The 26,316-nt window shown below is 40.2% G+C and overlaps 1 protein-coding gene across 2 annotated transcripts in view; it reads right to left on the bottom strand.

The window, feature by feature from the left end:
* Positions 1 to 1,374: 1,374 nt before the first annotated feature.
* Positions 1,375 to 26,316, bottom strand: part of elovl4a (ELOVL fatty acid elongase 4a) — a 33,207-nt gene continuing 8,265 nt past the window's right edge. Inside the window, exons 2-7 of one of the 2 annotated variants that reach the window (XM_078399833.1) lie at positions 23,381 to 23,480; positions 18,576 to 18,763; positions 13,644 to 13,724; positions 11,921 to 12,092; positions 8,999 to 9,126; positions 1,375 to 3,861 (exon numbers count right to left, since the gene is read on the bottom strand). In XM_078399833.1, the coding sequence (XP_078255959.1) occupies positions 3,577 to 3,861; positions 8,999 to 9,126; positions 11,921 to 12,092; positions 13,644 to 13,724; positions 18,576 to 18,763; positions 23,381 to 23,447 (921 nt within the window). In that variant the 5' untranslated portion in view covers positions 23,448 to 23,480 and the 3' untranslated portion in view covers positions 1,375 to 3,576. The remainder of the gene's footprint in view (positions 3,862 to 8,998; positions 9,127 to 11,920; positions 12,093 to 13,643; positions 13,725 to 18,575; positions 18,764 to 23,380; positions 23,481 to 26,316) is intronic. The other variant, XM_078399832.1, reaches the window with a different exon arrangement.

The raw sequence follows: 26,316 nt of genomic DNA, 5'->3' as shown, positions 1-26,316 counted from the left end.
GAGGCAGTTAAAACACACGTGAGCAATTACAAAGATCTGTGAAGCCATGTGTCCCAAACATTATGGTGCCCTGAAATGGAGAGACTATGTATAAACACAGCTACATGGTGAAATCAAAATGTATAAAAATGGCCTTTAATAAAATCTGATAACGTGCACTTTAACCACATGTGATTTTTTCTATTACAAATCTCAAATTGTGGCGTATAGAGGCAAATAAATAAATGATGGGTCTTTGTCCCAACAATTATGGAGGGCACTGTAATCGTACTAAGAACTAAAATGACAAAAGATTGGAAAATATATTTAAGGTGTTCTTAAATATATTAGATCCTTATCATAGAGCTTATTCTTATTAAAATATGAACAAAAGGTCTCTGAATTAATCTAGTTCTACCCCAGAACTAGAAGTTTTGAATGCCAGTTCATGTTTTCCTAGCGTGACCCAGATATGAAAGTCTAAAGCTATTAGCTATAAGACTGGCCTTCCACGACTCAGTAGAATGACGTAATTAGGATTTCATCAACTTAATCACCAGTAAAATTAACTCTAGGCAAGTTGTTCAGTCTTAACTGCATCAGCAGCTACTGAATTAAGGAACGTAATGAAACATAATCCTATTCAGACAACCCCCGACAATGCAAATAATTTAACATTAATAGGACCAAAATAAATATGACTACTCTACCACTCACATTAAAGTCATCCTAAATATCTGGATAGTCATACAAATCACAAACATTTTTTAAATAAGTTAATGAGATGTTCTGTACTCATTACACATCAATAAAACGACTCAACTGGTGAGAGATTTTTTTTTAAACTTCTTGTTTTAGTTACAATACTGCACAGGTACCAACTATTTAGAAAGGGTGTTACTTCATCCGACCAGAATTTTACATTTACTATACTTTTTTTAAAAACAAGTCAGCAAACATAAATCTTTTTTTTCTTCAAAATTCAAGGTTACAATTTAGCCCTTAAATCATATCGTTGGATGGGCCCACAAATATATTGGTCAAATGTTATCGTGGAGCCTTATCTGGTAGTAAGCCCATTTCTGTTCCTGCAGCTTAAGTTAGTGTTTGCATTTACTCCACACACATGACATGACATTGACACCAGATTGGATCATTTAGTTGATAGGAAGATCACTTTTATAGTCTTATTGTGAAATAAATCTGAAATGTCATCCCAATGGCCTTCATTCACAGAAATGCCACTTTAGGGATTTAGGAGGTAAAGGACCTCCAGCAAAATAAAGCATCTTTGTGAAAATATGATAAAATGGCCCTCATGCCGGAAAATAGACCAAAACCAAATCATGCATATACAAACACTTGATCTACTGTGATAAACATGAAGGAATATTTTGTCTTTGTGCTATAATTAATAAAGCTATTAAACATTTTTTGTAGACAACATTTTATCAAACAGAGAAAATTTTGCATCATGAGTGTGCTTATTCAGGCAATACAGTAAATCAGCTCTAAAAAGGAGCACTTTGCTTGAAACTAGGTTGTTCCATTCTTGATTAAAAATGTATTGGCTCAGCTTAACATTTAGAGCATATGTTTTAAATCTGTGTAACAACTTGAATTATAATTGTACAACCAGTCTTTCATGCTGTTCCATTGCAATTTTGTTTTACACAATAAATTGAACCATTTTAAACAATAACTTTCTTCTTTATCACAATTAAAGACTTTTACATTGTAGTAGTCTGTTGTAACGTCATCATACAGATTGATTATATTTGCTCCAAATTCCACTTGTCGGTCAATCCAAACTATGGATAACTTTTAAACTTAGAAACACAAGTCTTGTGACAGCACAACCCTTTTTATTTCCATTGTATAATTTTATTATTTAAAATGTTTATTATTTCGTAATGAAATGTATTACTTGTTGCAATAAACAAATGCTAATACAAAATAAAAATTTGAAATCCTAATTGCACACAGTAACATGTTTTGTTGAATAATTGAAAATATTTTCCAGTTTAAAACATGCACTCTTTTCTGATACGAACCACGGTTTCTACAGGAGTATGCAGTGAACAAAATGCACAATTCACTCTTCATATTCATACTTCATACCCTGAACACATGCAAAAAGACAATTCAATTTCATTTTCCTGACATAAATGGTGTGTGTGATTTTGTGATTTTCATCTTAAAGGTACATCATCTGCTTGTGGATTGGAAGATTAATGCAAACTGATACCAAGTCGTAGTGACTTTTCTAAGTCCAGTTTCGCTAAGTTTGAATTGACTATGGTCAACCAGAGAGACCATGAAAAGACTACATCTGGTTTTAGTCAACTTTGAGAGAAAGGATGTCACTCACGATTCCTATCTCTGTGTGTCCTCAAGAGAGCACAAACAGGAAATCACTATCAAACGATTCCCCTTTTAAAGAAACCAGTAATCAATATTTAATATCTAGGATCAGATTAAAAAATTACATGTTGTGCTAGGTCGGTGACATATCTTATCAAAAAACCACACCCCAGTATCTGCCACTGACAAGGGAAGGAAATTAATACTTAATACAAAGGGAGAGAGCAGTGGGTATGTTTAGTTTAGTTTAGAGATACAGCACGGAAACAGGCCCTTCGGCAAACTGAGTCCTCACCGACCAGCGGTCCCCACACATTTACACTATCCTACACATACTAGGGACAATTTACAATAACACCAAGCCAATTAACCTACTAACCTGTATGTCTTTGGAGTGTGGGAGGAAACCGAAGATTTTGGAGAAAACCCACGCAGATCACGGGGAGAACGGACAAACCTCATACAGACAAGCACCCGTAGTCAGGATCGAACCCGGGTCTCTGGCGCTGTAAGGCAGTAGCTCTACCGCTACGCCACCATGCCACCCTTGCCTGACTGTTTGTATTACTCTCTAATATACCATTCTACTTGAAATTAGCAGAATAATATTTGGATCTTGCTGAAAAGAAATACAAGATCTGTAGTGAAGTTGTGAATTAAAAGTTTATGTTACTACAACAAATACTGTCTTTTTACAAAAGATCCAGACTGATCAACACTGCTAACCTTGCTCCATGTTAAGATCCTCAAGAGAACGATAAACATTGGATCCAATAAATATATTTCCTTGACTATCCTATGGATCCGTGGACATGAACTGAAAACAAAGGATAAATCTAAACTTCTCTATATAATAGAAAAATGTAGCTATGAGAAAGCAGCATTCTAACTGAGGTAGAAGTAAAGGAAAATGGTATTTAGCAGGGACCAGTAAAACAGCAAACTTAACAACAACAAAAAATTGAAATCAGCATTTAGATTTGGAAAAGGGAAATGGTCATGTTCTTCTTTCAGTGCAATTCATTAAAGGTGAATATCCTTGTCTGTATTCATCTCAAAGCCAATGTATTGATAATAAATTTCAATCAAGGTAAATACAATAAATGACAAAGAGGGCAAAGGGTACAATAGACTTGTTCAAAGCCAGCTGGAAATGCATACAGCTATCTTTTGCTGACATGGGCTATCTGAATCTAAAACACAATTGTTAACTTTAACCTTTGTCAGTATGTCTTATTCACGTTTGGCTTTCCCTTTTTTTTTCTTTTTCCCATTTTCTGTCACTAGCCTGTTTTCTGACTTGATTATTCCGTTAGCCATTGCATTACCATTCACAACCACCTTTCCAGTCTCGATGTGGTCTTTCTTTGGTCCCCTGTAGGTCTGGTAATAGAAGTTGGCGAAGAGGAAAATGAAGGAAATGGCATAAGCGATCAATGCCCAGTGCATCCACCTTGGAAAAGGGCAATCAATGTAGAGGGAGTACGCAGTATGACCGATCGTCACATGAAACTGTACCTGTTAGGAGACAGTAATATTTATAATGAGCAAATAATGCTGTTAGATATTGTGTCAAGATATTAATTTCATATTTGGTATTCATTTCATCTCGCCCACATAGAAAATATGTGCAGGAGGAGACCATTCGGCCCTTCGAGCCAGCACCGCCATTCATTGTGATCATGGCTGATCATTCACATCTTTCTCCACCAGATTTTTAAATTTATTCAATTATTTTTATTTCTGAACTTCTGCACTGCATGAAAATCCAAATATTTCTAGATTTAAGTGATTATTTTAAATGATTATACAAAGAATACTGCAGTAATTATGCATATTTTTACTATCTGAAGTAGTTGGCAAAAATATTCAAATGCATTACACCAGCCTTTCTTAAAAAAATTAGGTGACTCCAAGCTCATGTTAACTTGACAACATATTTAAAACATATGGATGGAAGGAAAACAGCAGTGATGAGTTGTCCACTGATGATGAAGAACAATAGTAAATTTGTGTAATTCACAACTTAACAAAAACAGTTTAGAAAAAATTTAATTACACAGTTTAATATAACAGTTTAATTTTAATATAAATTTAACTATAAATCCTAGTCAGGGAAGGCGATCAACCTGAAGTCGTTGTGCATGTGGGCACGACTGACGTCGGGCGGAAGAGGAAGGAGGTGCTACAGCGGGAGTTTAGAGAGTTGGGAAAAACACTGAGAAGTAGGACGTCGAAGGTGGTTATCTCTGGACTGCTACCAGTACCTCGTGCTGGTGAGGCCAGGAACAGAGAGATAGAGGGTATGAATTTACGCCTGAGTGGCTGGTGCAGAGAGCAGGGATTTAGATTTCTGGACCACTGGGATCTCTTCTGGGCTAGGGGTGACTTGTACAAAAGGGACGGGTTACATCTTAACAGCAGGGGGACAAACATTCTGGCAGGCAGGTTTGCTAGTGTGACACCTGTGGCTTTAAACTAAGTAGTGGGGGAGAGGGGTTGACAAATTGTGAATATGAAGATGAGGTAAAAAAAGGGAATACAGGAGATATTGCAAAAGACTCTCGGAAGAATGGGAACAGAAGTTCTAGAGGGGAAAAGAAATTAAGGGCAGGGCCAATTGTGACCGATGTGAGAGGGGAGGTGAATACAGAAGTTAAAGTGTTGTACTTAAATGCGCGTAGTATAAAAAATAAAGTGGATGAGCTTGAGGCTCAGTTAGTCATGGGCAAGTATGATGTTGTAGGGATCACTGAGACATGGCTACAAGAGGACCAGGGCTGGGAACTGAATATTCAGGGGTACACAACGTATAGAAAAGACAGACAGGTGGGCAGAGGGGGTGGGGTTGCTCTGATGGTAAGGAATGATATTCATTCCCTTGCAAGGGGTGACATAGAATCAGGAGATGTTGAATCAGTATGGATAGAAATGAGAAATTGTACGGGTAAAAAGACCCTAATGGGAGTTATCTATAGGCCCCCAAACAGTAGCCTCGACATAGGGTGCAAGTTGAATCAGGAGATAAAATTGGCGTGTCAAAAATGTAATGCTACGGTGGTTATGGGAGATTTCAACATGCAGGTAGACTGGGAAAATCAGGTTGGAAATGGACCCCAGGAAAGAGAGTTTGTAGAGTGCCTTCGAGATGGATTCTTAGAACAGCTTGTACTGGAGCCTACCAGGGAGAAGGCAATTCTGGATTTAGTGTTGTGTAATGATCCTGATCTGATAAGGGGACTAGAGGTAAAAGAGCCATTAGGAGGCAGTGATCACAACATGATAAGTTTTACTCTGCAAATGGAAAGGCAGAAGGGAAAATCGGAAGTGTCAGTATTACAGTATAGCAAAGGGGATTACAGAGGCATGAGGCGGGAGCTGGCCAAAATTGACTGGAAGGAGGCCCTAGCAGGGAAGACGGTAGAACAGCAATGGCAGGTATTCTTGGGAATAATGCAGAGGTTGCAGGATCAATTTATTCCAAAGAGGTGGAAAGACTCTAAGGGGAGTAAGAGACACCTGTGGCTGACAAGGGAAGTCAGGGACAGCATAAAAATTAAGGAGAGGAAGTATAACATAGCAAAGAAGAGTGGGAAGACAGAGGATTGGGACTCTTTTAAAGAGCAACAAAAGTTAACTAAAAAGGCAATACGGGGAGAAAAGATGAGGTACGTGGGTAAACTAGCCAATAATATAAAGGAGGATAGCAAAAAAAAATTTAGGTACGTGAAGAGGAAATAAATAGTCAAGGCAAATGTGGGTCCTTTGAAGACAGAAACAGGGGAATTTATTATGGGGAACAAAGAAATGGCAGATGAGTTAAACCGTTACTTTGGATCTGTCTTCACTGAGGAACATACACACAATCTCCCAAATGTTCTAGGGGCCGGAGAACCTAGGGTGATGGAGGAACTGAAGGAAATCCACATTAGGCAGGAAATGGTTTTGGGTAGACTGATGGGACTGAAGGCTGATAAATCCCCAGGGCCTGATGGTCTGCATCCCAGGGTACTTAAGGAGGTGGCTCTAGAAATAGTGGAAGCATTGGAGATCATTTTTCAATGTTCTATAGATTCAGGATCAGTTCCTGTGGATTGGAGGATAGCAAATGTTATCCCACTTTTTAAGAAAGGAGGGAGAGAGAAAACAGGTAATTATAGACCAGTTAGTCTGACATCAGTGGTGGAGAAGATGCTGGAGTCAATTATAAAAGACGAAATTGCTGAGCATTTGGATAGCAGTAACGGGATCATTCCGAATCAGCATGGATTTACGAAGGGGAAATCATGCTTGACAAATCTACTGGAATTTTTTGAGGATGTAACTAGGAAAATTGACAGGGGAGAGTCAGTGGATGTGGTGTACCTCGACTTTCAGAAAGCCTTCGACAAGGTCCCACATAGGAGATTAGTGGGCAAAATTAGGGCACATGGTATTGGGGGTAGGGTACTGACATGGATAGAAAATTGGTTGACAGACAGAAAGCAAAGAGTGGGGATAAATGGGGCCCTTTCGGAATGGCAGGCAGTGACCAGTGGGGTACCGCAAGGTTCGGTGCTGGGACCCCAGCTATTTACGATATACATTAATGACTTAGACGAAGGGATTAAAAGTACCAGATGCAGATGATACTAAGCTGGGGGGTAGTGTGAATTGTGAAGAAGATGCAATAAGGCTGCAGGGTGACATGGACAGGTTGTGTGAGTGGGCGGATACATGGCAGATGTAGTTTAATGTAGATAAGTGTGAGGTTATTCACTTTGGAAGTAAGAATAGAAAGGCAGATTATCTGAATGGTGTCAAGTTAGGAGGAGGGGATGTTCAACGAGATCTGGGTGTCCTAGTGCATCAGTCACTGAAAGGAAGCATGCAGGTACAGCAGGCAGTGAAGAAAGCCAATGGAATGTTGGCCTTCATAACAAGAGGAGTTGAGTATAGGAGCAAAGAGGTCCTTCTACAGTTGTACCGGGCCCTGGTGAGACCGCACCTGGAGTACTGTGTGCAGTTTTGGTCTCCAAATTTGAGGAAGGATATTCTTGCTATGGAGGGCGTGCAGCGTAGGTTCACTAGGTTAATTCCCGGAATGGCGGGACTGTCGTATGTTGAAAGGCTGGAGCGATTGGGCTTGTATACACTGGAATTTAGAAGGATGAGGGGGGATCTTATTGAAACATATAAGATAATTAGGGGATTGGACACATTAGAGGCAGGAAACATGTTCCCAATGTTGGGGGAGTCCAGAACAAGGGGCCACAGTTTAAGGATAAGGGGTAGGCCATTTAGAACGGAGATGAGGAAGAACTTTTTCAGTCAGAGAGTGGTGAAGGTGTGGAATTCTCTGCCTCAGAAGGCAGTGGAGGCCAGTTCGTTGGATGCTTTCAAGAGAGAGCTGGATAGAGCTCTTAAGGATAGCGGAGTGAGGGGGTATGGGGAGAAGGCAGGAACGGGGTACTGATTGAGAGTGATCAGCCATGATCGCATTGAATGGCGGTGTTGGCTCGAAGGGCTGAATGGCCTACTCCTGCACCTATTGTCTATTGTCTATAGTACGTCTGATTCCAATGAGGAATCTGTTCATCGTATGTTACTTTTCAATTGTGGCAATAAAAAACAATTTAACTATAAATGTTTGGGTACTGCCTTAAAATTCTTCTCCCTACACTGAATACGAGCATCAACGCATTATATTCTAGCTCTTATTAGGGATAAACTTCAAAACCAACATTACATAATTTTATTCTACAAATATTTTTTTTAAATATTGATTCAAAATATTATAATTTTTCTTCTGAATTATATAACAGTAATAACTTTCCACCATGCCAACACTGGCATGTGCTCACATTTGTGAATTCCTGTGAATAATGTGTGTTTTTTTGGGGGGTGTCAAAATAAACAATATGGCAGCTTCTCTGTAAGGCTTATGTATGGTTTTTCGTGGAGAAAGATATTTGTTGTAAACATATTGGCTGTACCATAACTCCTTGACCCTTGGCTGCCAAGCTGAGAGGTGTATCTCAAACCAGACTTCATTCAGTGGGTAGACACAAAATGCTGGAGTAACTCAGCGGATCAGGCAGCATTTCTGGATAAAAGGAATAGGTGATGTTTCAGGTCGAAACCCTTCCTCGACCCAAAATGTCACCTATTCTTTTTATTCAGAGATGCTGCCTGACCCGCTGAGTTACTCCAGCATTTTGTGTCTATCTACGGCATAAACCAGCATCTGCAGTCCCTTCCTACATATCATTCAGCAGATTGTTGGCAAGGATGTCTTGCTTGATAACACTGTCAACAACACCATCGACCCACGCCAATAATCAACAAACCAATTTGTGCATATTTTAGGCTGTCATTTATAAATAACAATCATGTTTAACATATTGGTCTCTGTAACTGCTAATAATTACACCATTTCAGTACAGAAAAAAAGGTAAAGGAGCATGAGATGGTGTGGGATTAGTTGGTTCATTCAGAGTAAATACTGCCTGGATTATTTTGACATAGGATCTTTACGATTAGTCAGTGGTGTATAAAACCATCTGTCTTTGAACGAAGTTACAGAGAAAAATTGTTGATATTAATCAATGCCCTCTAATATTTGAATAGATTTACTCTCACAAAAGATAAAATGTATTCAAATGGTTTAATTTACCAGTTGTAAGATGGTCAAGTATCGCTTCCACCAGAGATATTTCTGAAACTGAGGGCCACAAGCTGCTAGTCCATAGTACAAGTACATAATAATATGGATGATCGCATTCATATGAGCTCCAAAAAAAGCTGAAATATCAAAATGAAAGCATTAGAGAGAAATACATTCTTCAAACTTTATAATTTATCATAACAATTCTACAAGGTAAAAAAAGATGTTAATCATGGAACTAATATTTTAGGGGCACAGGATGAATTGTCAGGTGAAATCAATTGTAATAATAGTTTATATATCACAACAAAAAAATTGATTGCTATTACATGCACATGACCTGTTACATTCCCGAAGCACACAGAGCTTGCGAGGTTGACAAGAATTGGTGCGCAATGCATAATTGATACCTCACCTCTAAAACTGCTTCATGCATATGCAACTAACATGTTTTGCATGGAGGACACATACAGGAAATTACTCAGAACAGTAAGAATAATTGTTTCCCTCAGGCTATTTGAAGGGCTGATCAATTACTTGCAGGCTTGTTGTCGTGTCAGAGCAGAGCTCACTGGAGTTAAAAATGAATCATTTTGGAATTCCAACATTAGTATAGTCTAAAGAAGAGTCCCTACCCGAAACGTTGCCTATCCATGTTCTCTGGTGATGTTGCGTGACCCGCTGAGTTATTCCAGCTCTGTCTTTGTTAGTTTATAAAATGTTTGCAAGTGTTGGTGTTGGGTGAATATGTAAGTATAGTGACAGTACTGATTGTTGTAGATTCTTATTAGTTGAGCTGTGGGAATCAGGTGAATGGAAAAGACACGAGTAAGCAAAAAACTGCTGGAAGAATTAAGCAGGTCAGGCAGCATCTGTGAAAGCAAAGGGATAGTTGATGCTTCAGGTCAAGACCCTGCATCAGGACTCATGCAAGAGTTTTATTTTTTTATTCACTGGTGGCACTGGCCATTCCTAATTTGGTTGCTTTATCCTGAATAGTATCAATTCCTTTTGAATGTTGAGGGAGCTGCACTTATCCAGGCAAGTGAAGAGTATTACATCACACTCCTAATTTGCCCCCTGTAGTAGATAGAAAGCGTTTAGGTAACCAGAGGAGAGTTACTTGTCACAGATTGCCCAGTCTATTTGCTCTTGTAGCTTTAATGTTGATGGGGCTGGTTCACTTGAGCTTATGGTCAATGGTGAGCCTCAGGATATTGTCGGTTGGTGAATTGACCTGGGCATTGTTATTGAAAGTCATGAATGGGTGGTGTAATTCTATCTTGATGAAGTTGATTATTAGTGCACACTTTTGTGTCAGGAATGTTAGTTGTCGCACATCAATCTACGGCTAATTTTTATTTACATCTTGCTGCTTACAAATTTGGACTGCTTCATGTGTAGAGAAAGGCCCAGGACACCCTCTGAGGAACACATTAGGCTGTGACATTTGACCTGCAACCACCGCAACTATCTTCCTTTGTATTAGATACGACCAACCACTGGAGCAATGATCCTTTCGTTAGTGTTTTCACTCTCATTAGGGCTCTTTGGTCAAACACTGCCTTGATTTAAAGGGCAGTTATCTCTGAAGGCCGTTGCTGAAGACATCAAGTGGAATGATGAGAGAATAGAATATGAGATAGAGGATTTTTCATGATTGCATTGACAGATGGAGCAGGCAAAAATGGCCCATTTCTACTCTGATGTTTCTTTCTATTAAAACTGCTTGCCAACAGATGTAACTATTTTCAATGCTGCAGCCAGAATGTTATCCGATCCTGTAGCCTTTGCTATATTCAGAGCTGATAGCCATTTCTTGACAACATGTTGATTGAATTGGATCGGCAGAAGACAGACTTTTGTGGTGGTGGAAATCTCAGGAAAAAGAAAGATGACTTGTCCACTTGGCACTTCTGGTTGATGCTGCCGCAAATGCTTCAGCCTCATATCTACGGCTGGGCCCTCACATGCTGGGCCCTCTCGAGGACCGGGGTTATTCTTGTAGCCATCTCCTTTTAGGCATTTAATTATGCACCAGTGTTCAAGACTAGATGTCTTGGATTTAATCCATTTATTAGGATTACTGAGCTTTGTCTATTGCATGTTACAGTTTTGCAAGGTTGATCTTCATTTTTTAATGTCCGAAGCTGCTCTGGCCATTTTGCGCTTCTCATTCAACCACGGCTGATACAATGGCTAGAAGGAGGCAGAATGATTGATGTCCAATGATTAATTAATATCTGGCATGGAGTGAGGGATATGGCAGGTCGTAAATTGCACCGCAATGTATGATCACATTTCTACCACTGTAAACCATATTATTATTTCTTTCATTTTCTTACAACATAGGAGAGAATCCAGTCCATAGACCAGGCATACAATCAGAGGAATCCCATTTTCCATTTGCTTCCATTAACGTATTCTCCCACACGTGCCAATAGCACTCTGTTCCCATCCACCTACAATAGGGTCAATTTACAGAAGCCAATTAGTGACACTCCAGATGGTGCCAGTAACTGGCACATCTTTGGGATGTAGGGAAAAACCAAGGCATCCACAAAAAAACGCATGTAGTTGCAAGAGGACCGTGCAAACTCCAAGCAGGCAGCACCAGAGCCCAAACCCGGGTTGCTGGAGCTGTGAAACAGCTGGCACCATCCGGAGTGTCACTATGCATCTATAGTCCACAGTGCCTTATTGATGCTCAGTTTTGTCAGGTCTGTTCAAGGCTCTGCCCTTCCTTCAATACTACGGTAGTTCCACACGACATCATGGAATGCTTCCTCAATGAGAATCCAAAATAAATCCATAAATTAAAAGATCTTTAATCCTCAGCAGTTTCATTAAAAAAATAGTTTATCTGTAGATTTAAACCACTTGATGAGCTGGCATCTATGCCTATGTCTCACAATTCCACTTTGTACTTACATTGTCCTCCTGCGACCCATTTGATTCCAATCCACCACAGGGTAAACATTGTGAAGTGATGGTAGACATGTAGGAAGCTGATCTGGTTAAATTTCTTCCTCAATATAAAAAATACTGTGTCCATGTATTCAACCCCTTTTGAGACATAATACCACCACAAGGCCGAAGCTATCTGGGGTGGACAAAAGTTGTAATTAATATGACAACATTAAAAATTCCAAAAAAGTGAAATTTCCAATAAGATTCACAAATGATATTCTGTAAACAATGTTAAAGAAAAGCTACAAGAAGCTGACCAGTGGATGAAAGAGGCAATACTTCCACTCAGTGGGATACCATCAAAGTTGCTTTCGATAAAATAAATGATAAGATTTTAGATTGTCACGATGAAAAATCTAGCTGATTCACAAGTAGCCTTTTGGAAAGGAAATCCTTCTTCAGGCCTAAATGTAATTCAGATCCAATACCTCTGTATTTTATTCTTAACTATCCTCTAGGTGTCAAGCAAATCAAAATAGCAGTAATTAGAGTCATAGAATCATACAGTGATACAGTGTGGAAACAGGCCCTTCGGCCCAACTTGACCACACCGGCCAACAATGTCCCAGCCACATTAGTCCCACCTGCCTGCTCTTGGTCCATATCCCTCCAAACTTGTCCTATCCATGTACCTATCTAACTGTTTCTTAAACGTTGGGATAGTCCCAGCCTCAACTACCTCCTCTGGCCATTTGTTCCATATACCCACCACCCTTTGTATGAAAAGGTTATCCCTCAGATTCCTATTAAATCTTTTCCCCCTCACCTTGAACCTATGTCCTCTGGTCCTCGATTCCCCTACTCTGGGCAAGAGATTCTATGCATCTACTCGATCTATTCCTCTCATGATTTTATACACCTCTATAAGTTCACCTCTCATCTCCCATGCTCCAAGGAATGACCAGCCTACTTAACCTCACCCTGTGACTCAGACCCTCTAGTCCTGGCAACATACTCGTAAATCTTCTCTGAACCTTTTCAAGCTTGACAATTTATTTTCTATAACATGGTGCCCAGAACTGAACACAATATTCTAAACGCAGTCTCACCAACCTCTTATACAACTGCAACATAATCTCCCAACTTCTATACTAAATACTCTGACTGAATTCAAGATGGCAGCCCACCGGCATCCTCCCAGATAAGCACTGATGGGCAATAAACGACACCCTTGCATGTGACACTCAAATGTCAAAGGTGGCATGCAAAAAGTAACCCATAATTTCAAGATTGAAATGTAATGTAAGCTGTGTAGCATATTGTATTTTAATAAAGGAAAGAGTGGAAGAGTGGATGAAAAACTTGAAGATGAGAAATTAAAAGTTATCTTTTATGCAAACCTGCTAATCATGCCTTGTAAGTTCTCATCCAAATCATTGATACAAATGAAGATTAATTATTTTTTAATTTCCAGCTAATATAGGTATTTTCTTGCTTAATGTTTAGTTTAGAGATACAGCACGGAAATAGGCCCTTCAGCCCACTGAGTCCCCGCCGACCAGCGATCTCCGCACATTAACACACCCCGCACATTAACAAAATACTCTGAAGAAGGGTCTCGAGCCGAAACGTCACCCATTCTTTCTCTCCAGAGATGCTGCCTGAGTTACTCCAGCATTTTGTGTCTATCTTAACAAATATTCATGCATTTAAAACAAAATCAAGTTACAATGAAATTGCCTACCCGCACTTCATTGACATCATCTGTGTATTTGACAGCCTGACAGATATAACTATATCCTGCCGCTCTTGCAGCAAAGAAGAGCTGTAAAGGAAAATAATGGTCATTAAGTGTTAGTAGTATAAAAACACAGATAGCTCTGTATGTTGGACTGTCGGTAACTTCAGTACACCTTGAAAATAAAGAATAAGGAAAGGATTTCATGCGTTTAATGGTCCTCTCTAGTGCTCTGGCCAAATTTGCTCCATAGAAATATGGCCTAGCCATTTCAAAAGAAAAAAACCCATAAACATGAAATTAAAATAACGTATTGTTATGAGCACAAAATAACGTTACATGACTAAATTTGCTGCCAACAAGTGTTTCGCATTTTGTAATATTGTAACCATGACAACAATTCAAAACTATTTCATTAACTATAAATCTGTTTGCAAAGGCCTGACATTGTGAATAGCATTACACAAAAAAAATAATTATTTCCAAATTTACAAAAAATCTTAGATTTTATAATTTATTATTTGACAAATTCAAATAACCCCACATGAAGTATTATTGCTGGGGGACTATTTAGCACCAATAATCATTCTATATTTTAGATCTACCATTGAATAATGAGAAAGGTTTAACTGATTATCCGGTGGTTTAGAGACTTTTAGGGAATAATGATCATAAGATTATAAAATTGTTGTACAAAGACTGGAAGATAGACAAACTGATCCTCCAAGGTGACAACAATGCCTGGATAACAACATCTGGAAATATATCAAAAGTCTGAAAAATTAAAGATGCTGGAAACCTGAAATAAAACAATCATGTTGTAAATTCTGCGCGGGTCAAGCAGCATAAGGGACGAAGAAAACAGTTAATGATCCAGGTCTCCTTTGATGCTCCCTCACTTGCTGAATCTTTCGAACCTCTATCTGGAAAATAATAATTGGAGGAAAGGTGCACAATCAACACCCTATTTAATCACTGGGACAATTACAAGACCTCATGATAACATCCTTGATTCTACTTCAGTGTCATAGAGTCTTTCAGTCAGGAAACAGGCCCTTCAGGTTAACTCGTCCATGCCAGCCAAGATACACAATTCCATGCTATTTACCGGCATTTACCTATATCCCTCAAAACCTTTCATATCCATGTACCTGTCCAAATGTCTCCTAAATGTTGTTATAGTACCGTCCTCAGCCACTTCCTCCGCCAGCTCGTTCCATATACCCACCATCATCTCTGTGAAAAGATTGCATTGCACGCAGGCAACTTTTAAATCTTTCCCTTCTCACCTTAAACCTATACTCTCTTGTTCTTGATTCCCCTGCCCTGGGAAAAAAGATGATGAGTCTTAAGTGATACAACAGGATTCCTAGAACATATACACTATTCCGGAGCTCCGACATGGCAAGCGATTTCCAGGAGGACTGAGAAATGACTGATACACTGTCAATGCTTTCTTGAAAATAAGTGTACTATCCTCTTGGGAATCCTCTTGCCCTGATCTCTCCAAAAGAAGATGCATCCGAGAAGGCACTGACCACCTTTAGGTTTCTTTAGCGGAAGCAAGCAGAGGCAAGCAAAAATTGCAGAAGGGATTCAGAAATGCCCAACTATCCCACCTACCTTGCCCACTGAGCAACATCTTCCCCACTTGTGGCAGAGTGTGTAAATCCCAAATGGTTATTATCAGCTATATCAAAATCAACAGAACTAGAATAAAAGTAATTTGTGACCCCAAGAGGCTATCTACGAGAGAAGGTGTGCAATAATGTGTTTATTGGAAAAGAAACTGCTGTCCTTACTGAATCAGGCCACTGGGCAACTCTGGATTCCAAAGAAGTGGATGGTTCATAATCCCATATAATTGAAGAGCATAAAATAAATATCTGGATGACTTCCAAAACAAGAGATTTAGGAGAAACATTTTTATGAGTGGTTAAAATAAAGAGCTTGCTATGATAATGCATTGAGACGCATAGCACAAATGCATTTTTGTGGAAGATTTATAATTACATTAATGAGAATATACTCAAAGGTCATGTTGCTGGTCTGAGATGAAAAAATGTGGCGGGAGGTTGTCTGGAACAAAAAAAAAGATGTAACTGAGCTGGAGACGGTATAGCGATTTACAAGAAAATTACTCATTTTAGAAAATTATAACTAATAAGATTAGCTTGGGTAAGCTGTGGAAGACTGAGGAAAGATTCAGTGGAGGTATATAAAATTATGATGGACATAGAAAGTATATTTCCTTTGGCAGAGGGGTCAAAAACAGGGGCATAGATTTAAACAATTGGCAGATGTTTTGGGGGGAAATTAATTGAATTGAATTGAATAAATTTTATTAGCCAAATATGTATACATACAAGGAATTTGCCTTGGTGCTTTGCTCGCAAGTAACAGCACGACATACAGTAAACAATTAAGAATAAAACATTGTAGTTTAAACATGTGAAGAATGAAATAAAATACCAGAGCAAAAGAAGGCTACAGTTTTGGTTGTGGGAAAAAACTGTTTTTATGTCTGGCTGTGGCGGCTTTAACAGTCCGTAATCACCTTCCACAGGGAAGTGCTTCAAAGAGTTTGTGGCCAGGGTGAGAGGGGTCAGAGATGATCTTACCAGCTCGCTTTCTTGCCCTTGCAGTGTACAATTCGTCAATGGGGGGGGGGGGGGGGAGGTTGCAGCCAACAACCTTCTCAGCTGATCGAATGATGCGCTGCATCCTCCGGATGTCATGCTTGGTGGCTGAGCCAAACCAGACCATGATGGAGAAGGTAAGGACAGACTCTATGATGGCAGTATAAAACTGGACCATCATTGCCTGTGCAGATTGTATTTTTTCAACAGCCACAAGAAGTGCATCCTCTGTTGGGCTTTTTTGACTGTGGAGTCGATGGTGGCCTCGCATATAAAGTCCCTGAACATGATGGTTCCAAGGAACTTAAATGACTCCACAGATGTGACTGTGGTGTTGTTGATGGTGAGTGGGGGGAGGGGAGGGGGAGCTCTCCTAAGGTCTACTATCAATTCCATTGTTTTAAGAGCATTGATCTCCAGATTGTTGCGAAGGCACCAGGATGTGTGTCACTTCCTGTCTGTAGGCAGATTCCTCCCCATCCTGGATCAGTCCAATCAGGGTTGTGTCGTCTGCAAACTTGAGAAGCTTGACAGAGGAGTCTGTGGAGGTGCAGTCGTTGGTGTAGAGAGAGTAAAGGAGAGGTGAGAGTGCGCAGCCTTGCGGTGCTCCTATGCTGAGGGTCTGCGGGTCCGAGATGTGCTTTCCCAGCCTCACATGCTGCTTCCAATCTGTCAGGAAGTTGGTGATCCACTGACAGAGGGGTTCAGGCACAGTCAGCTGGGAGAGTTTGGAGTGTAATAGCTCTGGAACAATGCTGTTGAATGCAGAGCTAAAGTCCACAAACAAAATCCTTGCAGAGGTTCTCTGGCAGTCTAGGTGCTGGAGGATGAAATGCAGGCCTAGGTTGACTGCGTCATCCACTGATCTATTGGCCTGGTCTGCAAACTGCAGAGGGTTTGTGATATTTTTCAGCTGGGCCAGCAAAAGTCTTTCAAATGTCTTGAAAGTCTTTTAAGTCTTCATGATTACAGAGGTCAGTGCGACAGGCCTGTAGTCATTAAGACTAGTAATCCTTGTCTTTTTGGGTACAGGAACAATAGTGGAGACCTTGAAGCAGGCAGTGACAGTACAGGTTTACAGGGACTGGTTGAAAATGTCTGTGTAGACTGGTGCCAGTTGTTCGGCACAGAGCTTGAGGGTAGAGGGGGAAACATTGTCCAGTCCTGGAGATTTTCGGATTTTCTGTCTTCTGAATAGCCTCTCCACGTCCTCAATTTCTATTGTTAGTGATGGAGAAGTGGCCAGACTGATGTTGGGCAGCAAGGAGGGGGTGGGTAGTGGACAAGGGCCCAGTCTTTGCAGACTGGAGTCAGGCTGTAAGTGGGTGTGAAGTGGTGATTGGAGAGGGGTGGGTGGGGACGGGTCCAGTCTTTGCAGACTGGAGCCAGGCTGTGAGTAGGTGTGAAGTGGTGGGTGGGGGAGGGGGTTATGTTTCTGTTTATCGAACCTGCATTAGAGCAGGTTGTTTAAGAAAATAACTGCAGATGCTGGTACAAATCGAAGGTATTTATTCACAAAATGCTGGACAGGTTTTTGAACACAGCTGACAATTGTCCAAGGAGCGGGGGGGTTTCCTCTTGTAGCTGGCGATTTCTTGCAAGCCCTTCCACACTGAAGAAGAGTCATTAACTGAGAACTTGCTCCTCAACCTCTCAGAGTACCTTTCCTTGCCAGCTCTGATTCCTCTTCTCAGCTTGTACTTGGCCTGCCTGTCAAGGTCTGCACCCTCGCTCCTGTAGGCCTCATCTTCAGACTGGCGGAGCTGTCTAAGTTCTGCTGTAAACCAGGGATTGTCGTTGTTGAACCAGATCCGGGTCTTAGTGGGAATGCAACTGTCCTCACAAAAGCTGACATATGATGTCACAGTGTCTGTATACTCATCGAGGCTTGTGGTTGCTTCCCTAAACACATTCCAATCAGTGCAGTCAAAGCAGGACTGTAGGTTTTCTCTTGGAGAAAAATGTTTCTCAAAGGATCTCTTGGAGAAACATGTTTTTCTCTGATAGATCTAAAGGTGCTTTGAACTAGCTGCATGAAAGCAGCTAATTACACTTAAATACTTGGATATTTACTTGAAGAGTCGTACTGACAAGGCTACAAATCCTTTGCTCGGAGGCAGGACTAGACCGAAGAGTTTCCATGATATCATTAGGCTGGATGGCATGTTTGTGATGCACATCCAATATAACATTTTCTTCAATTCAAATTTACACGTATTCACAAACCTAAATAAACAAAAACCTGTCATGACCGAAAGATGTAATTTAACTTGATCGTACAATTATAAAAATGGCTAACCTCCTTAAAGATGTAGAAATTTAGTATAACCATTCCAAAGTTGTAGAAAATAAGCAGAGATCGTAACTGAAAAGGCTCCCTGTTCTTCATCCATTTTGGACCCAGCCACACAAAGAGAAGGTAAAGACTGCTCACTGCCAACGTAGGCAAGGGAGACTGCATCAAAGTCCAATTTTCCACCCGTTTGTCTGTTGAAATAATAAAGTGCTTATAAGTATGTTTTTTTAATATATACATTTACAAAGAAAAAGACAGTTGCAAGCAACAAACTGTATTTATCAATTCAAACTGTTTTTATTTTGGTACCGTCTAATTGAGAATCTGGAAAAGCAGCATCTGCGTACACGGTCTATAGTTTGCAGTGCTAATACTGATTCCATTATCTCATCAGCAGAATTTAACACCCATGGGTCCAAAAGACTATTTTCATAAGGAAGTCTGATTAAGCCATGTGAATGTTAGGAAATTACACAGATGCTGTTCTTCTGGAATCAAAACTTAAAACAGTCCCGGCATGAAAATCATTGTTTATACTTTTTAGGTACCACGCTCTTCAATTTTCTCCCTTTTCCTCATCACAGGTGGTAGTACCAACAGATCTATAGTATCCATTGTTCTCATTCTTTTTATTGGCTGCACATTACTAAAGTGATTCTGCTACTTCAATTATTCAGAATACCGTACAAACTGAAACAGCAATGAAAGGTTTCAAATGTACCTAGGTCATAGTTGAAGTTGAGAGAATCCCATTAGTTAGTTAATGTTACATAAATCCAATGCTCCATTTCCAAAGTAAACCATATAAAAATGTTAACCATTTGCTTCACATCCCACAATCCTCAGTAACGTGAGACTGATGATTCTTGAATGACAAAATAATCTTTAATGTCCATGAAAGCTTCATGCATATAACACTTTATTCAATTCAGATGAAACAATTTATCACATACTTCAAGTGGCAGACTTATGCAGCTGGTGGCGCTACACCCCCTCAACTCCAGCAACCCAGGTTCAATCCAGATCTCTATTTCCATCAGATCACATTAGTTTATTGTCGTATACATCAGTGAAATTCCTTATTCATATGAAGCTGAGAGCAAACTGTACATGGTAATGATAAATACAACGAAACAATGGAGTGCAAAACAGCAGAATGGGGCAAAGACTGTACTGCAATCTGAAATAGTGCAAACAAAATACTAAAGTGCAATAATGGAATAACTGAACGAGGTAGATGCAGGAATAGCAGTATTTCACAGCACAGCACCTCCAGGAAGTGGGCGTGAAAGAGGTGCTTGGCTGAGGAGTCTCAAGACAGTGGGAAAGAAACTGTTCTTAAGTCTGGACATCTTGGCTTTCAAGCTCCTGTGCCTTCTCTCAGAAGGTAGAAAAGAGAAAGGGGCATGATGAGGGCGGCAGACATCTTAGATACTCCCAGCCTTCCTGATGCAACGCACTATGAAGGTGGGCAGGATGAAAGAGGTGAAGAGCCTGTAATGGACTGGGCTGTGTACACCACACTTAAAATTCTAGAGGATCATCATGAACATACATCTTCTAAGATACTTCAGAAAGTAAATACTGATGCACCCTTTTGATCACATCAGTGTGAAGGGACGAGGTTAGGCTGCTCGTGATATGGATGCCTAGGAATTTGAAGCTGTCAACTATCTCTTTAGTAGCTCCATTGATGAGGACAAGGTTCTGTTAACCCCACCCAAGAGTTTCTTAGGATCAACATGCAACTCTTTCATCTTACTGATGTTGAGACTAGGTGCTGTTTCAACACCATGACACAAGGACCTCAATCTCTTCCTACACTTTGTTTCATTGTGGTTGGTCCAGCCGACAACAGTGGTATCATCAGCACATTTAAAGATTGGAGATAGACACAAAATGCTGGAGTAACTCAGCGGGTCAGGCAGCATCTCTGGAGAAAAGAAATAAGTAACATTTCGGGTCGAGACTGAAGAAGGATCTTGAGCCGAAACATCACCTATTCCTTTTCACCAGAGATGCCACCTGACCCACTGAGTTACTCCAGCAATTTGTGTAATTCTTCAGTGTAAATCAGCATCTGCAGTTCCTTCATACACAATTTAAAGATTGAGTTGGCATTATACTTAGTCAGTCATAGGTGTACAGGGATTAGACTTAGGTACTGGGCATACAATGTTGAGGTGCATTGATGTTGAGGTTCAGGGTGGAGAAAATGTTTTACGACCAATTCTAACCAACTGTGGTCTTTGTGGAGTTTGCATGTTCTCCGGTGCACGGGATTCCTCCTACATCCAAAAGGTATCCAGTTTGGTAGGTTAATTGTCTGCTCTAAATTCATGTAGGAATATTATAAATGGGATGATTGATGGTGGTGCAGACGCAGTGGGCCGACAAATTATTGAATCATTGCTGCCTGGTCGAAAACAAGTTTTTTGCCAGGTCCAAAGTCTTGATCTTCAAATACCTTTTTCCTCATTTGAGCAAAATGACATTGGCACAATGAAAATTCTTAGAAATAGGGAAAACGATATCAGTGTCCTTGCCAAAGCCAACATCCCGAGCATCATGGCCCTGGTTACCCTCAGTTTGCTGCATGGCATAGACCAGACCAGAAGAATAGATTCTGAATAAACACAACATTCCCACTGATCCCTGGGAACCTCTGGCCCATAGTCACTCGGGTTGCACTAAGAATCTATGATGCATTTAAGAATGTGGAACAGTCTGCAGTTACCATGGTGTCCTTATTGGCCACCTCAGAACACACAAAACTGGAAGGAAATCATCCTTAATTCTCAGGGAATGCCTCAGAAGGATTTCAAAATTACTTGTGCAGTTGCTCGCAGAAATAGTACGTAGCCATTTCAATTACATTAAAACATTTGGTGTTTGTTCCCTGTTAAACATTTCCATCTCACGATGAGCCAATCTGATTATATTTATTCTCCAGAACTGCAGATAATGGTTCAAATCCTGATGTGAGAAAGTCCAACAATTATTTGGTCCAAGAACAATATTATTTTTCTGCTTTCCATTCCAGTCTGATGCTTTTGAGAGAGTGGTTACAATACATTTGTGAATGGACACAATAAGAAAGAAACATAATAAAAAAGGTAAACAGATCTTACTTTCTCTTTGCCCATCTAATTTTAGTTCCCCCCCCCCCCGAGAATCTTTTGTAATAAGCCTGGTTCTCACTCGTTTTAACAACCTGAAACGTAATACATAGCCTTTTTTTAGCTAAATATTTCTCTCTTTTGTTATCCAGAGCTGGATTTGTTTGTTGTTCCTTTGCCGTTCATGGCAAAGTGCCTCTATGGTAACTGAGCCATCTCTTTCTTTAAGGCAGCCCATTGTTTTGTTAGAGCATTGCCTGTTAACTTTTGGTTTCAATTTACCTGGGCATAATCCGTATGTCGCTGAAGTCAGCTTTCCTCTAATTAGTTCAGCAACTCGAACGCCCAGGAACAAAGAAGATTGCAAAAAGTGGTAAACATTGCCCAGTCTATTACGGATATTGACCTCCCCACCATCGAAGAGATCCACAAGAGTTGCTACCTCAAAAAGGCAGCCAGCATCATCAGAGATTCACACCACCGTGGCTACACTTTCATTATAGGAGCCTGAAAACTGTAAAGTCGAGGTTCAGAAACAGCTTCTTCCCTGTAACGATCAGGCTATTAAACACTACCTCCAAATAATCTCCGAACTATATGGGGGCATTGTTTTTGTCTTTGCAGTACTATTGTTTATTTATTTATTTATTTGTTTGTTTTTGACACCTTGCAAATGCACAATCCTCCACCATGAACTCAGTAAGAGGATTAAATGACATTATTATTCCTTCTCTCTGGAATGCAGATGCAGGAATCTTGAGCAAAAACATAACGTTCATGAGGACTTCAGCGAGTCAGGCGACATCTGTGAGGGAACGGACAGATCATGTTTCAGGTTAAGTAGGTCCTGACCAGAAACATTGTCTGTCCATTCTCTCCACAGATGCCGCCTGACTTGCTGTGTTATTCCAGGTTTTTTTTTTGTTATATTAAAAATATTATCATCATCATTATTCACTCATGCAATATATGACATGCAGATATTAATTCATTAGTCAATACCCAAATCACTTACTTTAACAAGTACATGTTACTGCCCAGAAACACATCCCAAGGGTAGATTCATGTTAACATGTTATATTTTGCCTCTGAACAGTGGCAGAGCAAAACTTGCAGATATGATTGAACAACACATTTAGCGCCACTCTTCAGGCATGAATGTATGGGCAATTCGTTTAATAAAAGACTGGAAAGATTTATTCAAACTAGTTACCTCAGCTGAACATAAAAACAATTCATGTAAACATATCCACACGACAAAAAAAGCAGAATACAGAAGCATTATCTATATACTAAAACTCTTGTTTGTTTGTGATCGAACTTTAGCCAAAACGGTACAAAATAGCGCGACAATTTTAGGCCCTAAAATTTTAGGCAATTTTAGATTTAAACTTAGAAATGTGAATAACTAAAAAATATAACACCAATTTCAATAAAACTAAAGGCCTCACCGTCATTGCTTTAATGGTAAAAATGGTCGTTTTATTGAAATTGGTGTTATATTTTTTAGTTATTCACATTTCTAAGTTTAAATCTATCTCCTAGGAAGGGGTGGAGGGGAGGGGAGGGGGGTATGGGGGGAGGGGAGGGGGGAGGAGAGGGTGCTGCACCAATGCAGGTTTGGGCCCAATGGGTCCACTTGGTCTAATACTAATCTAAAATTATCATGGCTATGATATTCATAAATACCTGCAATGGTGAGGCTCCATCGAAAGAATTCCAATGAGTCATTAATGAGGTGTACAACTGCATCCATGATTTCATACAGGAATTATTGTCTCCACACAACCTATGAAAAATAAAAATGCAATTTTGATTCATAAATTAATCTATTTAAATCCCTTAGACTTCAAATCTCTACTTTGCCACAAATAAAACACAGGACTTTTTGTAGTTTCCAGGATCCTCACTATAACTTTTTGAATCCTTCCTTCTTGAATGAGTTACTTTCATCCTTACTTTAGCCAAGTTTTAAGTCGATCATCCTTGGATCTTCTTAAGCTCAGTAAAAACTTAATTAAAAAAAAAAACAGGTTTCCAAGTGATAGCTTGGGATAGTTTCCTAAATTAGTTGTGGGAAAGTTGTTCAGGGAATTCTTAGAGACAGAATCTACCAGCACTTAAGATAGGCACAGACCAAATAGGGGTAGTCAGCATTGCTTTGTAGTTGGGAAATCATGTCTTCAAATCTTATAAGTTTTTTTTAAAGAGATCACCGAGGATTGGTGAGGACAGTGCAGTGGGCGTTGTCTATATGGACTTTATCAAAGCCTTTGACAAGGACCTACGTGGTAGGCTAGTCTGGAAGGTTAGATCACATGGAATCCAAGATGAGCTAACCAATTGGTTTTAAAATTGGCTTGGAGGAAGGAATCAATGGATAATTATGGAGGATTTTTTAAAATAATGAGGGGCCTGTAACTAGTGGTGTGCCGCAACAGTCGGTACTGAGTCCCCTGCTGTTTATTATAGACATTAATGATGTGGATAACAATGTAGTTAACACTGTTAGTAAATTTGCAGATTATACCAAAATTGGTAGTACAGTAGAATGTGAGGCAGGATATCCAAGTTTACAGTATGATCTAGTTCAGTTGGGAAGGTGTGCCAAGAAATGTCAAATTGAATTTATCTCTGACCAATTTGAAGTATGCCAAACCAGGGCATGTAAATGGTAGAGTGTTGGAGAATGTTGTCGATCAGAGAGATCTGGAAGTACAGGTGTACACAGTTCCTTGAACGTGGCGAGTCAAGTGGACAATGTGGTAAAGAAGGCATCTGGCACGTTTGCCTTTCTTGGGAAGGGTATTGACTACAAAGGTTGGGACATCATGCTGCAGCAGAACAAGTCGCTTGTGAGACAATACATGAAATACCGTGTGCAATTCTGGTCACCTAGCTACGGAAAGGATGTCGTTAAGTTGGAAAGAAGCAGAAGCCTTTTTAGAGGATGTTGCATGGGTTTGCGGGCTTGAGTTATAGGGAGAGGTTGGATAGACATGGACATTATTTATTTGGAGGGTAAGAGGCTGAAGTGTAACATTATTGAGGTGTACAAGATCTTGAGGGGCATGGATAAAGTGAACATTTCCAATCTTTTTCCCAGTGTAGATGATTCTAAAACTGGTTTAGAGGGTTATGTGCCAAATGCAGGCAAATGGGACTAGCCCAATATTCCAACTTGGTCAGCATGGACAAAGTGGCCGAAGGGCCTGTTTCGTGCTGTATTGTTCTATGACCATATGACAGAGGGATCAAGAACTAGAAGACACAGAATGAAGACAATTGGCCAAAGAAACAAAAACGTGACAAAAAAAATTCTTTCAATAATCTTGTTTATCCAATATGTGTATATCTGGAATTCTCTGGCACCAATTAGCAAAAATTACCGGTTCTTATATTTTCACAAAATGTGAAATTAATTTCAAATATAATGCAAACTAAATGTAAAAATACATTTTTAGTTTATTTACATTTACACATAAGGCAGTGCAGTTGCAGCTGATTAGCAGCAGCATCTTTGAAGATTTGGCATTTCATGTGATGGAAAATACATTCATTCATTTGATTTAGTTTAATTCAATGATATACAGGTCCACCACCGATTTCCCCGCACCCTTGGTTACAGAGCCTTTTTGGATTAACCATTTTGCCGAAGCAACAGAGGTTACGCCTCCAAGAGGAGTCCAACAGTACCGGAACAGTCCACCTAAGCCATCGAGGGCCGCAAATTCAGCCTCGGAAGTCAGCTATGGGAACGGGTCTGCCAGCTCCGGTCGGCTGAGAGTTCCAGAACCCTGGCCGGAGAGGGGAAAATCAGTGGTGGACCTGTAGCACGGAAATAGGCTCTTCGACCCACCGAGTCCATTCTGACATTTTTTCTGACATTTGATCACTCATTCACACTAGTTCTATATTATCACACTTTCTCATCCACTCCCTACACATTCGGTGCACTTTCAGAGGCCAATTAACCCACAAACCAACATGTCTTTGTGAATGGGGGAGGCAACCGGAGCATTCGGTCGACCACGCGACGGGTTTTCTTCTTGGTCACCCGTATTATTGATGCCCTTGTAAAGCGGGTGGAACCTCCGACCTGAGTAATGAGAGGTTGAAGAGGTCTGCAAAAACTCCAGCCAGTTGGCCTGCACGGGTTTTAAGAACACAACCAGCTATGCCATCAGGTCCAAACGGTTTCCGAGGGTTCAACCTCCTGAAGGATCTTTTGAGGTCGGCCTCTGTGACCAAGATTGTAATATCTTGGGGGACTATGGGAGCCTGGGAAGGCACATCAGTGTGCTCCCTATCAAAGTGTGCATAGAATGCATTGAGCTCGTCTGGAAGTGGCGCTTCACTGTCACGTGAACTGCCCCAATTTTGCCTTGTGGGAAGTGATGGTGTGCAAGACCTGTCACATCTGCTGAACCTCTGCCTCATCCTCCAGTTTAGAGCAACATTCCCGTTTAGCCTTTTTGATAGCCTCATTGAGATCATATCTGGACTTCTTCCATATCTCTGCATCGCCAGACTTGAATGCCCGAGATCTGGTCCTCAGAAGGATGCAGACATCCTGATTCATCCGAGGCTTCTGGTTTGGGAACACTCACATGGTTTTTGTAGGA

Source organism: Rhinoraja longicauda, chromosome 5, assembly GCF_053455715.1.
Source record: "Rhinoraja longicauda isolate Sanriku21f chromosome 5, sRhiLon1.1, whole genome shotgun sequence".
Taxonomy (NCBI): domain Eukaryota; kingdom Metazoa; phylum Chordata; class Chondrichthyes; order Rajiformes; family Arhynchobatidae; genus Rhinoraja; species Rhinoraja longicauda.
The sequence above is the reverse complement of the archived record's forward strand: the minus strand, read 5'-3'. Positions and strand labels throughout refer to the sequence as shown.